Source organism: Aquarana catesbeiana, linkage group LG03 (genome assembly GCF_042186555.1).
Source record: "Aquarana catesbeiana isolate 2022-GZ linkage group LG03, ASM4218655v1, whole genome shotgun sequence".
Classification (NCBI taxonomy): domain Eukaryota; kingdom Metazoa; phylum Chordata; class Amphibia; order Anura; family Ranidae; genus Aquarana; species Aquarana catesbeiana.
In genome coordinates, this window is record NC_133326.1 from 505,114,174 (window position 1) to 505,133,057 (window position 18,884).

The window sequence follows — 18,884 nt, forward strand, 5'->3', positions numbered from 1 at the left end:
CACATTCCAGCCATCCATCCATCCATACTCAGCCAGCCATCCATCCATCCATACTCAGCCAGCCATCCATCCATCCATGCTCAGCCAGCGATGCATCCATCTATACTCAGCCAGCCATCCATCCATACTGAGCCATCCACCCATACTCAGCCATCCATCCATCCATACTCAGCCAGCCATCCATCCATCCATACTCAGCCAGCCATTCATCCATACTCAGCCAGCCAGCCAGCCATACTCAGGCATCCATCCATCCATACTCAGCCAGCCATCCATCCATCCATGCTCAGCCTGCCATCCATCCAACCATGCTCAGCCAGCCATCCATGCTCAGCCAGCCATCCATCCATCCTCAGCCAGCCATCCATCCATCCATGCTCAGACAGCTATCCATCTATGCTCAGACAGCCATCCATACTCAGCCATCCATCCATGCTCAGCCAGCCATCCATCCTCAGCCAGCCATCCATACTCAGCCATCCATCCATCCATGCTCAGCCATCCATCCATCCGTGCTCAGCCAGCCATCCATACTCAGCCAGCCGTCCATGCTCAACCATCCATCCCTAATCAGCAATACTCATCCATGCTCATCCATCCATACTCATCAATACTCATCCATCCATCCATGCTCAGCCATTCTATCCACCCCATCCATACTCAGCCATACTCAGCCATACACAGCCGTACCCAGCCGTACTCAGCCGTACCCGGCCGTACCCAGCCGTGCTCATTCATGCTCAGTCATCCCATCCATACTCAGCCATCCATGGCTCATCCATCCCCATTCATGCTCATCCATGCCACATCCATGCCACTAGAGTGCCTCACAAAAGTGTAATAGGTAGTCAAATTAGATTTGATTTTTATGCCCCTAGAACACCTGATGGTGCTCCCTGCATTTTGGGCCTCTCTATGGGGCCAGGCTGTGCAAAAGTCTTCCACATGTGGTATCGTCGTACTCAGGAGGACTAGGGGAATCTATTTTGGGGTGTAATTTTTGGTATGTACATGCTATGTGTTAGAAATATTGTATAAATGGACAACTTTGTGTAAAAAGTTTCTTTACACATTTTCCAAAAACCTGTAGAAAAAAATGACATGTTCAAAAGACTCGTTATGCCTCATAGATTATACAATGGGTTGTTTTCTTTCCAAAATGTGGTCATTTTTGGGGCATTTCCCTTGTCCTGGTGCTCCAGGGCCTTCAAAAGTGTAAGAGGTAGTCAAGAAATTAAATGTGTAATTTATGCTCCAAGAACGCCTGATGGTGCTCCCTAGACACGTGCATTAGTTTTTGTCCAAATGCATTTTCGTTCGAATTTCGGGTATTTTCGTTATCGTTTTAACAAACGATAATGAGCATGCAGAATCCGAAAACCGAAAGATCCGACATAAACAAACGCTTTATTTTCATTGGGACAACAGTTCGATATAGATAGGAGATTCGACATGATGCTGACAATAGCGATCTGTGTCCATCGAACCTGTGGTCGAATGTGCCTAACCTTAGCTCTATTAGTACAAGATTATTCTACATAGAGAGAAAAGATTCGACATAGAGAGAAAAGATTCGACATTATAGAGACAATAGCAAAAAAGGTTGAATGTGCCTAACCTAACTCTATTAGTCCAAGATTATTCGACATAGAGAGAAAAGATTCGACATGAGGATTCGACGAAGCAGTCACCGCGAGTGGACATTTATGCTCAAATGCTCCGCCCATAGGCTATAGAAGAGTTCTAATGTTTGTTGACTAGTAATAATAATTAATAAATATAATTATTACTAGTGTCATACAACATTAGAATTCTACTATAGCTTGTAGGTGGAACATTCGACTGCAAATGTACAATTGTGGCATCGTAAAGTTCTGCTGCTCCGTCGAATCTTCTTAGAACATTCGACAGACACCATAAGCCTTCAATGACAGATTTGACCTTAATTATTTTGGATTTTCAGACGAATGCATTTTTTAACGAAACAAAATAAATAAAAAATAATTTCGGGACTAACTAAATAAATGTATTTTTCGGACGAAAACGAAATTCGGAAACAAAATATTTCAGTGCGCACATGTCTAGTGCTCCCTACACGTTGGGCCTCTGTATGTGGCCACACTGTGTAAAAGTCTCACACATGTGGTATCGCCATACCCAGGAGGAGTAGTAGAATGTATTTTGGGGTGTATTTTGTGCTATGCATATGCTGTGTGTGAGACTAATATAACAATTTTGTGAAAAAAAAAGAAAAAAAAATCTTGATTTTGCAAAGAATTATGGGAAAAAATTACAACTTCAAAAAACTCACCATGCCTCTTACTAAATACCCTGGAATGTCTACTTTCCAAAAATTGGTCATTTGGGGGGTATTTGTACTTTCCTGGATTGTTAGGGTCTCAAAAAATGACATAAGCCGTCAGTACATCAGGTATGATCAATTTTCAGAGATTGGCACCATAGCTTGTGGACTCTATAACTTTCACAAAGACCAAATAATATACACCAATTTGGGTTATTCCAAAATGTAGCAGTATAAATTTTGGTCAAAATTTATGAAGAAAAATTACTAATTTTATTTTTTTTACAGAATTTTCGGTCATTTTTCTTTTATAGCGCAAAAAATAAAAAACCCAGCGGTGATTAAATACCATCAAAAGAAAGTTCTATTTGTGTGAAAAAAGGACAAAAATTTCATATAGGTATATTGTTGCATGACTGAGTAATTGTCTTTCAAAATGTGAGAGCATCGAAAGCTGAAAATTGGTGTGGTTAGGAAGGAGGTTTAAGTGCCCAGTGGTCAAGTGGTTAAAATACAACTACGATAAAAATTATAGACCCTTCATTTCTTTGTAAGCAGGCAAACCTACAAAATCTGCAGGGGATCAAATAATTATTTCCCCCACTGTAGCTTCTTCCTATCTTTAATTAAAAGACAACACATATAGGCAAGTTTCAATTAACTTAAAATGGCTAACTGGTTGTTTTTGTAGATTTTTAGGGTGGGCATAAATGGTTCAACCCCACCCCAGAAAGAGTAACCTGATGCTGTAATTAGGCAACAATGGGCTTCTGTAGGATACACTAATTGGTCATGTTGATGGAGAACAACCACCCATTATCACACACACACAGATTTACAGCTTGTTTGAAAATCTGTGTGATGGAGCCGATTCTTCCATGTCAGATCCCTCTCACCATGAAGAAAGAAGGACTTAACTGAACATGCTGTTACTACTGGCCAAATCACAGAATTAAAACTACCAGCTATCATTTTGATTCCACGTCTTGTCAAATGTGGCTACAATAGACTACACAGCAACCCTCCATACAATAATTGGAAAATGTTTGTAGAGGCTTCTGAATGCTGCAAACAGATTTGTGAATGTTATCAGTTGCTCTTCTTGTAATGTATATTTTTAGCACATATGTACATGTAACAAACCTGGACATATAAGCTTATAATGTTAAAATTTATTAGCAGAGGTTACCTTTTTCAAAACAGTTTTTTTTTTTTTTTTAAGTTTCTATACCCCCTCCCAAAACCTATTGCACCAATCTAAATCTTTTGAAAGTTTCCATACACTTTAAGTAAGTGCTGCATGTCAAAACGATCAAGAGATGCACACATGAAACATATATCTATATGGTATATAAACAATTTGAACAATCTTTCAGCAACAAATTAGGTTCAGAGTGAAGATCTTCTCTCTGAATGTACCTAATTTGTTGCTGAAAGATTGTAAAACCATGTGAAAATCTGCGCTAAATAAACATAAAATAAAGAGGTAAAGGAAAGGGAAAAAAAGAAATAAAAGAAAAAAATGACAGCTGCTGGCACAGGTCAATAGATACAAACCTACCAATATAATTCATAGTAAGTGCAGCGCTTATCATAAACACGTGAAATTGTAGATACAAAAAAAAATGAATACATTTAAAAGTTAATTAATTTCAAAAAAGTCCATGCATAAGTGATGTTGTGTGTAGGAAAAAAAGAAAAATTTTGTTGTTTTCATAAACAGCAGCCAGAAAAACACAGTTCCAGAATAACTCCAAAAAGGAAGACAAGAAAAACTCCCCAAACGTCCAATAGTAGTGAAGGTGGCTGCATACCAAAGATTATTGGATTTCAAATGAATGAAAAGCCAGAAGCGCTTTTGGGGATAAACTCCAAATTAATCCTCAGTGATTGGGAAGACAACCCTCGGCCTCTCGACTCCACTTTCAATACATGGGGGCATATAAAACATAGAATATGTCTTTATAAAGGTTTATTAAGAACATAAAATAATCCACTCACATTTAAGAAGCAAAGCACAGGTATCTCAATATAATTTAAACTGCAATTGGCAAAATGTCGGTGACAAGTTCCTTCTGGCTGCTGCATGTGGTGACATCATCTTAGGCACTGCCCTACATGTTTCGTCACACGTTTGACATTGTCAGGGGCGGGCTAGATGACGTGCACCACGCTGAAGGTATAAATAGAAGTTCGAGCAGAAGAGGAAGCTCCTTCTGCACATAATAAGGAAAGAAACTGGCTGCACACCAATGTTCTTGAAGTCCAGTTATTGAATGTTCCATAGAAACAATGACACACACCACGGTAGCAGTAGTCGGAACAGAGGTGGACTAGTTTCGCACAGCTACTCTGTGCTTACTCTTAGGTGAAGAGTAAGCACAGTTTAGCTGTGCAAAACTAGTCCACCTCTGTTCTGGCTACTGCAACCATGGTGTGCATCATTGTTTGTATGGAACATTCAATAAATGGACTTCAAGAACGTCGGTGTGCAGCCAATTTCTTTCCTTATTCAGTCTTCTATGGCAAGCGAGCCGGGGCTTGCACCCATGTGAGGAGTCTCACACTATTCATTGTGCCTGGAGTTTCTCACCTGGAGCGGTGATTTTGCTTTGCTGTCTACCCTCTGCACATAAACCAGCAGGAAGTGACTAAAAAGGGTGCCCATGATTAACCAGTTGCCACCTGCCCACCGTCATATGACGGCGGGGCAGTGCAGCTCTTGTTCTGGGCCTCTGTCATATGACAGCAGCACAGAGCGGCCGCTCTCGCGCGCCTGCGGGGGCGCACGGCGATCGTGGCCACACCGTGTTGCTAGGACACAGTGCGACACTGATCTGTGTAAAGAGCCGCGTTCGCGGCTCTTTAACCATGTGATCAGCTGTGTCCAATCACCTCTCAGTGCCTGCCACTGGCGCCTATCAGTGCCCACCAGTGCCGCCTATTAGTGCCCATCAGTGCCACCTAACAGTGCCCATCAGTGCCGCCTATCAGTGCTCATCAATGCCACATATCAGTGCCACCTATCAGTGTCCATAAGTGTGGCATATTAGTGCCTCATCAGTGCCACCTCATCAGTGCAAAGAAGCATCTTGTGGTAAAATATAGGTTGTAACATTCATATTGCTTCTTAACAATTTTAATTACAGAAATTAGACTAAAAATACAATCGTTTTCAAAAAACAAAACACCAATCCACTGACCAGGAATAAAATAGCCAACAAAACGAAGATTAATCCTGTATCCAAAAAAACGACAACTTATGGAGTTAATATAAAAAAAAAATTTTTTGTTTGGGGGTTTCTTCTTTTTACAGGATCGCGGAGTAGCGATGGGAGCTAAGTTTGCCCCAAGTATGCCAACCTTTTCATGGCCAAGTGGGAGGAGGATGTCACCTTGAGTAATCGCCCATCTCAGTTGATATTTTGGCAAAGATATATCAATGACATCCTTCTCCTGTTGGATGGTGACCTTAATTCCCTAGAAAATTATTTATTCAGAATTTAAATGATAATGATAGGGGCATAAAACCTGATTTTAAAGCCAGCAAACAGCAGGTCTTTTTTTGGAGATTTAAATGTTGTGGTGGAGGGTGATGGTATCCTTACGTTCACGCATTTCATTTCCGGGACTGACCAGTACGGCTTTATTTCGGTTGATAGCGGCCATCATGTCTCATGGCTTAAAGTAGTTCCAAAGCACCAGTTACTGTGTTTAAGGCATTATTGCCCCCTTCAAAATATTTTTTTTCTCCAGGCACAAGATTTAAAGTCTCGTTTCCTGGACAAGGGTATGATGGAAGTATTTTGGATTCCACTATCAATGAAGTAGCTCTTCTAGATAGGAAACAGCTATTAAGTGGTACCAATAGGAGGGATGGTCCTGATGACGCTTTCAAATGTGCCCTTGTCACCTCTTATTCAACCCAGCATTTTGCTTTGAAAAAGATTATTAAAAAACATAAAAACACAAAAGATTGTTAAAATCCGGAAATTCGGAATTTCAAATTTTCGAATTTACGAATTTAGGAATTTTGATCACAACGAATGACCCAAAAAGCTATAAAAAAAAAAAACGGATGAAACGGAAACAAATTTTTTGGCAGTGCACATGACTACTTGCCACCTCATATTCAACCCAGCATTTTGCTTTGAAAAAGATTATTAAAAACCATGGGCCAATTCTCAAGAATGATGGCATATTGGGACCTTTGCTCCCTAAACAACCCCGTATTATTTTTAGAGAGGTTCCATTTTTGAGACATAGGATAGCACCAAATATATTCGATCGGCCACTTAGATCCACCTTTTTTAGGACCTAAAATGTTTTTTTCCATGTCAGAGATGTTTAATCTGTGCTCTTAATTCCTTTAAGGGGAGGAGAATCGAGTGCTTTTGATCACAACAAACCATGCGAGAATATACTATCAATTATTTTATTAGGTGTTCCACCAAAAATGTGGTTTATATGCTGAAATGTAAGTGCGGGAAACAGTATGTGGGTCGTACTATTAGATCCCTACAGATGCGCCTAGGGGACTGTGTTGGTAATATTAGTCTTGGTATCCAAATGACACTTTATTTGTGGCCATTGATAAACTAACCCCCCATTGGAGAGGTTGCCATGTGAGATGGGAAATCTTGCGGATGGAAAAACGATGGATTTATCATCTCAAGACTTTCATCCCGTTCATGTTGAATGTGATGTGAACTGTTTAATTTATAATAGTTAAATTGTCTGACCTTTTTATCTGTTTAAAAAATGTTTCCTTCCTATATTGTTGTAATGTTCTCCGTTTTATTGCATTATTGATTTTTATGGGTGTTGTCGAGGTTTTTTAACTGCACATATTGACCTCACCCATTTTTAAACAAATATTTTTAAAATATTTTTTATATTAACTTCGTTTTGCCATAACTAATTACTATTTTATTTTTAGTCTAATTTCTGTAATTAGAATAGTAAAGGAGCAATATGAATGTTACTACTGCCTCCCACTTTTTAAGGGACCAAAAGTAATGGGACAGATTAACAATCATCCTTCAAACTTTCACTTTTTAATACTTGGTTGCAAATCCTTTGCAGTCAATTACAGCCTGAAGTGTGGAACGCATAGACATCACCACACATTGGGTTTTATCCCTGGTGATGCTCTGCCAGGCCTCTACTGCAACTGTCTTCAGTTCCTGCTTGTTCTTGGGGCATTTTCCCTTCAGTTTTGTCTTCAGCAAGGGAAATGCATGCTCAGTCGGATTCAGGTCAGGTGATTGACTTGGCCATTGCATAACATTCCACTTCTTTCCCTTAAAAAACTCTTTGGTTGCTTTCGCAGTATGCTTCGGGTCATTGTCCATCTGCACTGTGAAGCGCCGTCCAATGAGTTCTCATATTCAGCAAAATGCTTCAGCAGATAATATTGCCCAAAACACTTCAGAATTCATCCTGCTGCTTTTGTCAGCAGTCACATCATCAATAAATACAAGAGAACCAGTTCCATTGGCAGCCATACATGCCCACGCCATGACACTACCACCACCATGCTTCACTGATGAGGTGGTATGCTTTGGATCATGAGCAGTTCATTTCCTTCTCCATACTCTTCTCTTCCTATCACTCTGGTACAAGTTGATCTTGGTCTCATCTGTCCATAGGATGTTGTTCCAGAACTGTGAAGGCTTTTTTAGATGTTGTTTGGCAAACTCTAATCTGGCCTTCCTGTTTTTGAGGCTCACCAATGGTTTACATCTTGTGGTGAACCCTCTGTATTCACTCTGGTGAAGTCTTCTCTTAATTGTTGACTTTGACACACATACACCTACCTCATGGAGATTGTTCTTGATCTGGCCAACTGTTGTGAAGGGTGTTTTCTTCACCAGGGAAATAATTCTTCAGTCATCCACCCCAGTTGTTTTCCGTGGTTTTCCGGGTCTTTTGGTGTTGCTGAGCTCACCGATGCGTTCTTTCTTTTTAAGGATGTTCCAGACAGTTGATTTGGCCACACCTAATGTTTTTGCTTTTGAGTTTGTTGATGGGTTTGTTTTGTTTTTCAGCCTAATGATGGCTTGCTTCACTGATAGTGACAGCTCTTTGGATCTCATATTGAGAGCTGACAGCAACAGATTCCAAATGCAAATAGCACACTTGAAATGAACGCTGGACCTTTTATCTGCTCCTTGTAAATGGGATAATGAGGGAATAACACACACCTGGCCATGGAACAGCTGAGCAGCCAATTGTCCCATTACATTTGGTCCTTTAAAAAGTGGGACGCATATATACAAACTGCTGTAATTCCTACACCGTTCTCCTGATTTGGATGTAAATACCCTCAAATTAAAGCTGAATGTCTGCAGTTAAAGCACATCTTGTTCGTTTCATTTCAAATCCATTGTGGTGGTGTATAGAGCCAAAAAGATTAGAATTGTGTCGATGTCCCAATATTTATGGACCTGACTGTATATATACAGTATCTCACAAAAATGAGTACACCCCTCCCATTTTTGTAAATATTTTATTATATCTTTTCATGTGACAACACTGAAGAAATGACACTTTGCTACAATGTAGTGAGGGTACAGCTTGTATAACAGCGTAAATTTGCTGTCCCCTCAAAATAACTCAACACACAGCCATTAATGTCTAAATTGCTGGCAACAAAAGTGAGTACACCCCTAAGTGAAAATGTCCAAATTGGGCCCAAAGTGTCAATATTTTGTGTGGCCACCATTATTTTCCAGCACTGCCTTAACCCTCTTGGGCATGGAGTTCACCAGAGCTTCACAGGTTGCCACTGCAGTCCTCTTCCACAACTCCATGCTGACATCACGGAGCTGGTAGATGTTAGAGACCTTGCGCATCTCCACCTTCCATTTGAGCATGCCCCACAGATGCTCAATAGGGTTTAGGTCTGAAGACATGCTTAGCTAGTCCATCACCTTTACCCTCAGCTTCTTTGGCAAGGCAGTGGTCATCTTGGAGGTGTGTTTGGGGTCGTTATCATGTTAGAATACCGCCCTGTGGACCAGTCTCCAAAGGGAGGAGATAATGCTCTGCTTCAGTATGTCACAGTACATGTTGGCATTCATGGTTCCCTCAATGAACTTCAGCTCCCCAGTGCCAGCAGCACTAATGCAGCCCCAGACCATGACACTCCCACCACCATGCTTAACTGTAGGCAAGACACACTTGTCTTTGTACTCCTCACCTGGTTCTTGCCGCACACGCTTGACACCATCTGAACCAAATAAGTTTATCTTGCTCTTATTAGACCACAGGACATGGTTCCAGTAATCCATGTCCTTAATCTGCTTGTCCTCAGCAAACTGTTTGCGTGCTTTCTTGTGCATCATTTTTAGAAGAGGCCTCCTTCTGGGACGACAGCCATGCAGACCAATTTGATGCAGTGTGCAGCGTATGGTCTGAGCACTGACAGGCTGACCCCCCCCACCCCTTTAACCTCTGCAGCAATTCTGGCAGCCAGAGGTGTAGCTTGAAGCTTATGGACTCCTTATGGACTGGATGCAAAAGTTGACCTGCCCCCCCCACTACTTCCAACGTGCGTGCAGATACATCCACCGCACGCCAAGATACTCAAAGTGGCTTAAAAGTTTTGAGTTCCCAGAGTTCCTCTTTACATCAGAGGACAGGGATTACCGCTGGAAAATCAGAGGACAGGGATCACTGCTGGAGAATCAGAGGACAGGGATCACTGCTGGAGAATCAGAGGACAGGGATCACCGCTGGAGAATCAGAGGACAGGGACCCCTGGCAGCTCACTTGGCAGAGCTCCTTTTCCATCCCAGCACTTTATACAGCTCACCCCCCCCCCCACACTACACAGGGCTGAAATTACATTCCTTACACACAGTCTGTCAGTCTTCACAGGGTGTATCTGGGTGTATTATGTTGCCCTTCTGACCTGTGAAATCCCCTGGTCGGAACGGCAGTGTAGTTGCAGTAGGCAGATACACCCTGTGCAGATCATGTCTAACTGGCTGTGTTGTAAAGGAATGTGATTTCAGCCCTGCGGAGGAGGAACAGTATAGAGTGCTGTAATGGTAAAGAAGCTCAGCAGCCGGGCATAGCATGCAGGGGGCGAGGGGGTGGTCAGGGGGCTTTGGAGTGGGGGCAACTTATATCTGGGAGGGCAAAGCCATTTGACACAAAATCTGGAGCCTGCAGCCCTTCAGGGGCTCCCCGAGGTGTTAAGGGATTTGTTTTAGTTGTTTCTGAAGGTTTCTCTGTCAGTGTTGGCAGGTGTTGAGGGAAGGTCACCTCACGGAGGTGTGTCTTTTCTCCAGTTGTCAAGGAAGTGTGGTAAGTAGACATCCCCGAATGGGGGGGGGGGTACAGAGAATCCCAGCTGGTGACTAGGAGACACTGAGCAATGTCATACCTCACCAATGACATTGGTCCCATCCTGGCTACAGGACAGCACTCTCCTCCTCTTGCCTCGCTGAGCTCGGTTACCATTCCATGTTGCCAGTACACAGCACAGACACTTCCCCATCCTGAGCTGTTCTCACTTCATGCTCCTCTCCATTGGAAATGGCTCACAGCTTCTCCCCAGCCAATGGAAACAGAGGGATGTGGATTGTGGAAGGCAAAGTAGAAGCCCAGTACTGGAGCATGGTTGTGGGGCCCTAGGGCAGATCAGAGCTGAATTTTGTGGAGGCTAGATAATATGATAGGGAGGCTGCAGGAGCCCCCTGGAGCTATGGGCGGGGTTGCGATTGTGACCCCTGAAACCCCTTATGCTACACCCATGCTGTCTGCCCTCATATGTCTATTCCCTAAGACAACCTCTGGATGTGACGCTGAGCACGTGCACTCAACTGTTTTGGTTGACTATGGCGAGGCCTGTTCTGAGTGGAACCTGTTCTGTTAAACCGCTGTATGTTCTTGGCCACTGTGCTGCAGCTCAGTTTCAGGGTCTTCTTATAGCCTAGGCCAGTGATGGCGAACCTTGGGACCCCAGATGTTTTGGAACTGCATTTCCCATGATGCTCAACTACACTGCAGAGTGCATGAGCATCATAGGAAATGTAGTTCCAAAACATCTGGGGTGTCAAGGTTCGCCGTCACTGGCCTAGGCCATCTTTATGTAGTGCAACAATTCTTTTTTTCAGATCCTCTGAGAGTTCTTTGCCATGAGGTGCCATGTTGAACTTCCAGTGACCAGTATGAGAGAGTAAGAGCGATAACACCAAATTTAACACACCTGCTCCCCATTCACACCTGAGACCTTGTCACACTAACGAGTCACATGACACCCGGAGGGAAAATGGCTAATTGGGCCCAATTTGGACATTTTCATTTAGGGGTGTACTCACTTTTGTTGCAGACATTGATGGCTGTGTGCTGAGTTATTTTGAGGGGACAGCAAATTTACACTGTTTTGCAAGCTGTACACTCACTACTTTACATTGTAGCAAAGCGTAATTTCTTCAGTGTTGTCACAAGAAAAGATATAATAAAATATTTACAAAAATGTGAGGGGTGTACTCACTTTTATGAGATACTATATATATATAGTATATATTTAATACCACTTTAACAGAAGCCTGAAACACTCTACTTTCAGCCAGGTGACTGTAATTTTCAAATTTCATTGGACTGAAAAAAACTCACTTTAAAAATAAAATGAAATAAAAGGAATTCTCATACTGGTCTTTTAGCTTAGTAAATTGACCCTATATCTTTAATTTCACATGCAGTTTTCGCTGAGGCTTATGGATTTTTTAATATGCTCAGACTGAATTGCCCTAATTTGTAACAATTTTAATTTAGCAGTAACATGGGCATACAATCTCCACAGACATTAGGCTTCTTGAACTTACAGCTTTCTAGTTGCATGATGCAAGTTTGAACATCCATTGGAAAATTTTTCAGATCCATGGGACACGCCAAAGTCAAAGTCAACCTGTAAGACAAGCATTAACATTTTAGCCCCTTCTTGTGCTTTAAAGATTGACCGTTGCATAGACATATATTTCTACATATGTTGTAGAAACACACTAAGCTCTGGAGCAAATTCCCTTGCAAAGGGAACAGCCTATTTACCTTTAGTAAATGAATGCCTCATACCTTCAAACCTTGGTCACTACCAACACAACAAGAAAAATGTAGGAATTATAATTATTTATTGCTGAAGCAGAATATATATAGAGAGAGTGGGCTCTGTGTTGCGATCAATATATTGTAACAAATAAATACTATGCAGCATGTGTGGGAATATGGACCTTGCATTGTTCTGGGTTTTTGCACAGTGGGTTGTTTATGAACTAAGTATAATATGATTATAATATGATTAATGTATAAACACAAAAAAGGCCAAAATGGCATTAGTTATAAGGTGACTGAGAAAGATTCTGTGTGGGAGGTAGGACTATATTTTGCACGAAGGACCATATAATCTAAGAGTAGCCATGATCGTTAACATTTTAAATGGCCATTAAACCCATTACAGGATCCTGTGGTGGCTCATAACCTTCAAGAGACCAATTTAAACAAGTCTTTATATCCTTATATTTTTATAACAAAACAAAGTATTTGAAGCGTATGGTAGGCTTTATGGGGTTTTGCAATCATACTGTAAGTAAGCAAATTATGTGCTGCATCTATAGAAATAATATTTTTAAGCCCTAATGATTTTTCCCACAATTTTCAATAAAGTTGTGAAGAGCCTAGTGCAAAAGAAACTATATCTAAAGGGTCCAAAGTCGACATGGTGCTAACTAGCATATGATTTGTCATTGCTTGTTAACTGGGAGATTAAAAGTGGTAGAGGCAGCTGTAGAATTGAGGCTAATGGACCTAGCGAAGTACAGAAGATTCATCTTTTCTACAGTTTTCTGTGGGGGCTGGAGTAGGCTGGTATGGGAGTGGAGATGAATTAGAGCACCTGTTAAGTTTTTATTGTTACCTCTGCCCCTGTTAGGGAGATTAACCCTCTCTGTATGTCCTGTTTACCGTTATCATCAGAAGTGAAAGTAACAGAAAGTACCACATTTTCGGTTGTCCACAGAACAGTAATTGAGGGAAAATATTCCAATAGGGACAATAGTTCTGATGACCTGGGGGTCCAAGTGGATTCTCTTACTTTGCAGGGATTTCCTCTCACTTCCTGTCTTGACTATGGTACAGGAAGTGAAGGTAAAAAATCCCAATGGGACACAGATGGAAGAAAAACAGACATGGGTTATAACCCTCCCTTACTCAAAATGAAAAAAAAAAGTTTTGCCTATAGTTCTTCTTTAATCTTTGAAAGTCACCTTCAGAGGCTAGTTTGTATGCATGTACTGTTAATTTGCGATCCCCCCAGAACGTGCTGCTTGGGGGGGGAGGGCATCACTGGGTCTGTAGCTCCAGCTGCCTTAATAAATAGAGCTACAAACAAGCTATAATAATTTTTTTCACGTGGAACAAACATGTTTCCAAAACTGTTGGCATATCCCCCCCAGAGTTTGACATTTTAACTATACCCTTGAGGCCACAGTTGACTAACCGAATGCTGTACAGAACATTGCCATTTTTGAAGATCCTTAGAAGCTTGTTGTCAGTGGTGATTTCATGAAAATTTGCCCCTTTCTCATTGGCAAAAAACAGATCAGGCTTCCAGATGGAGTCCAACATAGAGGGATCCAAATCCAGGGAGTCATCAGGATATTCACTGTAAGCCAGACGGGGGTCATTCCATTGCTGACGCAGAAAAATATTCAGCCTGTAATCCTGTAATAAAATGAGAAATAATAAAGAACTTTTAAAGGTTGCTGTGGTAAAAAACATTCCATGTTGCATATTAAACTTGGCGTTGTGATGCAAACAATGTGGTCAGGTACCATGTTTTATTAGTATTTAGTATTCCAAGTATATGTGCATCATTCCATAATATCAGACCAAAAAATTATTGGAGTACATCACAGCCATTCTGGGATTATGCCTTTCATATTTAGGCAAAGTTAGCCTTCATCAGTTGCTTAATACACTGAAGGATCCATCAACCCTGTATACCCTCCTTAGTGGCCATGGTCACATAGATCGTATGTCCACTTGAACCTGGCAGTGTATGAAATGATTTTGATTGGGATTTTAAAAAAATACCTGGCATTTAAGGGCCTAAGGGCCCTCCATACAAAGTACATAGTATATTCACATCAATCCCTACTGTGAATGGGCTTACATGCTGAGTATTATACTGTAGGCACATACTATATTCACATTTGGACAGGGGGGTTTGAAAAACTACCTCTATATAGTTACATAGTTAATCAGGTTGAAAAAAGACACAAGTCCATCCAGTTCAACCATAAAAAAAAAACAAAAACAAAAAAACAAAAAACAAAAAAAACAAACAAAAAAGAAATCGTACAATCCAATAGACCCAATTCTATACCCACAGTTGATCCAGAGGAAGGCAAAAAACCCCAGCAGAACATGCTCCAATTTGCTACAGCAGGGGAAAAAATTCCTTCCTGATCCCCCAAGAGGCAATTGAATTTTCCCTGGATCAACTTTACCTATAAATGCTAGTACCCAGTTATATTATGTACATTTAGGAAAGTATCCAGGCCTTTCTTAAAGCAATCTACTGAGCTGGCCAGAACCACCTCTGGCGGGAGTCTATTCCACATTTTCACAGCTCTTACTGTGAAGAAACCTTTCCGTATTTGGAGATGAAATCTTTTTTCCTCCAGTCGTAAAGAGTGCCCCCTTGTCCTTTGTGTTGACCGTAAAGTGAATAACTCAACACCAAGTTCACTATATGGACCCCTTATATATTTGAACATGTTGATCATATCCCCTTTTATTCTCCTCTTCTCAAGAGTGAATAAATTCAGTTCCTCTAATCTTTCCTCATAGCCGAGCTCCTCCATGCCTCTTATCAGTTTGGTTGCCCTTCTCTGCACTTTCTCCAGTTCCCCGATATCCTTTTTGAGAACTGGTGCCCAAAACTGAACTGCATATTCCAGATGAGGTCTTACTAATGATTTGAACAGGGGTAAAATGATATCTCTCTCTCTAGAGTCCATACCTCTCTTAATACAAGAAAGGACTTTGCTCACTTTGGAAACCGCAGCTTGGCATTGCATGCTATTATTGAGCTTATGATCTACCAAAACCCCCAGATCCTTCTCCACTACGGATTCCCCCAGTTGTACTCCCCCTAGTATGTATGATGCATGCATATTCTTAGCCCCCCAAGTGCATAACTTTACATTTCTCAACATTAAACCTCATCTGCCACAAAGACGCCCAATCAGACAGTGCATTGAGGTCAGCTTGTAAATTGGAGACATCCTGTAAGGACGTTATTCCACTGCATAGCTTGGTGTCATCTACAAAGACAGAAATGTTACTTTGGATCCCAGACCCAATATCATTTATAAAGATATTAAAGAGTAAGGGTCCCAGCACTGAACCTTGGGGTACACCACTGATAACCTTAGACAATTCAGAGTAAGAATCATTAACCACTACTCTCTGAATTCTGTTTTCTATCCATTTACAAACTGATATTTCCAAGCCTGTAGACTTTAACTTACACATGAGCCTTGTGTGCAGAACTGTATCGAACGCTTTTGCAATATCCAAGTATACCACGTCCACAGCCACCCCTCTGTCCAAGGTTTTACTTACCTCTTCATAAAAAGAAATCAGGTTTGTCTGACAACTTCTGTTTTTTATGAATCCATGCTGTCTGTTGCTTAAAATGTTTTTTTCCAGCAAGAACTCGTCTATGTGGTCTTTTATTAAATGCTCCAGTATCTTCCCGACTATAGAAGTTAAACTAACAGGTCTATAGTTACTTGGTAAAGACTTTGATCCCTTTTTAAATATAGGCACCATGTTCACCCTGCGCCAATCCAGTGGTACTATTCCCATCATTAATGAGTCCCTAAAAATTAGATACAATGGCTTTGAAATTACAGAGCTCAATTCTTTTAGGATCCGTGGGTGGATGCCATCAGGTCCAGGTGCTTTATCCACCTTTATTCTGTCTAAATATTTCTGGACCATATCACTTTTGAGCCATTGTGGATCATTCGGGGCTGTGTCAATACCACCCCCATTATGGACATGAGCTCCCCCATGCTCCTTTGTATACACAGAGCTGAAGAAAGTATTTAATAAATTAGCCTTCTCCTTGTCCCCAGTCACCCACTCTAGATTATTTTGTAAAGGGCCTACATGCTCAGACCTGACCTTTTTACTATTAATATATTTGAAGATTTTTTGGGGGTTTGTCCTACTATTTTTTGCGATCTGTCGTTCATTTTGAATTTTTGCATCCTTGATTTCCTTTTTACATATTCTGTTAAATTCTTTGTAGCATTTAAATGACACTAGTGTTCCTTCATTTTTATATTTTTTAAAAGCTATTTTCTTATTGTTTATAGCTTTTCTAACTTTGACCATGAGCCACATAGGTTTTATTTTTAGCCTTTTAAACTTATTGCCCATGGGAATATACTTTGCAGTGAGGTCCAAAACAGTCTTTTTGAAGAATTCCCATTTCTGTTTTGTGTTTATCGCTGCCAATATTCCCTCCCAGTCTAAGTCCTGGAGAGCAGCCCTCATCCTTGGAAAATTTGCTCTCTTGAAGTTAAGTGTTTTTATCTTTCCCGTATGTATCTCTTGTTTACAGCTATCATCAAATGAAATCATGTTATGATCACTGCTACCCAGGTGTTCCTTTATCTAAACATTAGTAATAAGCTCTGCATGGTATGAGATTACCAGGTCCAACAGAGCTTCATCCCTAGTCTATGTTTTGGGCTCTGGGGTCACTGGAGATTGGAAAAAATCTGGTGCCTGTGAGCACTGGGCTGGTGTTTTAGGAAAAGAGCCTAAATTTTGGGCCTCCACATTTGATGCACATGATCAATGGTGAAGGGCAAGCTGGGTGCTATTAACGTAGCAGGGAATCCCTCACATCTGAAGGCATAATTTAAAAAAAAAATGTTTTGGGGCAGAGATTTAGAAAGCAATAAAGACACAGAATCATCTTGATAGCCAAGAAAATATCAGGATTTTAGACTTGGGGGATGCAGAAAGTCTTAAGCCTTCGGGTACACTGCCACCAGAGGACTAGACACTGGCAAACTAAAAAAAAAAATAGGCCAGCTCAGGGTATAAGCCCTCCCATTACCAGAAAAGCAGTATCAAAAGCACATTTATAAACACAGAGAGGAGGGTCGTGTTTCCCTCAATGGAATTCAAGAAAAGGATTTTAAGGATTTTAAGCCAAAAGTCAAAAATCCTATTTTCTTTCTTTTCTATTAAGGGGTAAATGAATTGTTAAAATTATAGGAATGTCAAAAAGCAGTTCAAATGAAGGGCTGGCTAACACCAGGCCCACAAGAAAAAAAAATAGGGGACTGCTTGCATCTCCTAGTGCCACCTGAAGAACCTTACACCATAGCTGACATTAGCTGAGTCAGAAACATCCGCATGGTGTGAACAGAAGACCAGTTGGCAGGCATGATAATCTGGGAAATAGAACCTGAAGCCAAAAAGCCCAAAAGGTACTCACAGTCCTAGTGGAGTAAGCCTTAATGGAAAAAAGGGAACCCTATCCTTGAAACCATAGGTATGAATGATGGTCTGTCTAAGCCACCTAACAACAGTAGAACGAGATCAAGGGGCACCCTTCCAGAATGACAAAAAGAGAATCTGTCTTCCCGAAAAATAAACTTGCACAGCCCTAACCACATCTAGACAATGGAGGAAAATGTGTTTTGGTGAACTGGAGCTTAACACAGGAGCGGATGAACAATGTCCTGTTTAAGGTGAAAAGCAGAGACTATCTTGTAAAGAAAGAAAGTCCTGGGTCTCAATACCACCCTGTCATTATGCAAAACCAAAATTGGTGCTCTGTGGGATAAGCTACCAGCTTAGACACTCACTCTACCAAAGCAATTGCCACAAGGGGAACATTGTGATTAGGAATAGAAAGAGGAATATCTCAGTTCAAATGGGGACTTATGAAATGCTGGGAGAATGAGATTTCAAGAGTAACTCCACTTTTTTTCAAGAAAACACTCCCCTCTGGGTGATCTATGTATATTGCAAGGATTTTAACAAACAAGATACATAACAGTATTTTTTTGTCCTTGGAACACTGATACCTGAATGGAACTGTCTATTTTCATTCTAATCAGCCGATGCACTTGCAGTGTCCTAATGTGGAAAGTTGTAGTATCTGAACCCTTTAATGAATAGAGGATGCCTAAAAATGTACTTGTATCATAGTGTAGACTTCTCAGAAAATCAGTTAGCCAATCACACTAGCAGGAAATTACATTTCTGGGGAAGCTCTGTACACCAACTATGTACAGAAGACCTCCAGGTTGCCATATTGCAATGACTATTACAGAAAATTACAGCAGCCGCAGACTGAAAATAAAAGGGAATTTTTATTAAGATTCATAAAAAATGGAAAACGCGCTGTAAATACAAAGAAAGCAGCTGTCAGAAACAGTCAGACACACTGTGCACTGAACAAAGAAAACACCAGAATTTATGGGCTCTATTATGGAGTCAGATAGACCTGCAAACAATATCCTAGTATTCGGTGCTA

At 41.0% G+C, this 18,884-nt stretch overlaps 1 protein-coding gene across 2 annotated transcripts in view; it reads right to left on the minus strand.

Annotated features, from left to right (window-relative positions):
• GLRA1 (glycine receptor alpha 1) overlaps positions 1-18,884 on the minus strand; it is a 286,546-nt gene that overhangs the window by 82,733 nt on the left and 184,929 nt on the right. For both annotated transcript variants that reach the window (XM_073621132.1, XM_073621133.1), the window contains exons 4-5: positions 13,809-14,032; positions 12,142-12,224 (exon numbers count right to left, since the gene is read on the minus strand). In XM_073621132.1, the coding sequence (XP_073477233.1) occupies positions 12,142-12,224; positions 13,809-14,032 (307 nt within the window). The remainder of the gene's footprint in view (positions 1-12,141; positions 12,225-13,808; positions 14,033-18,884) is intronic.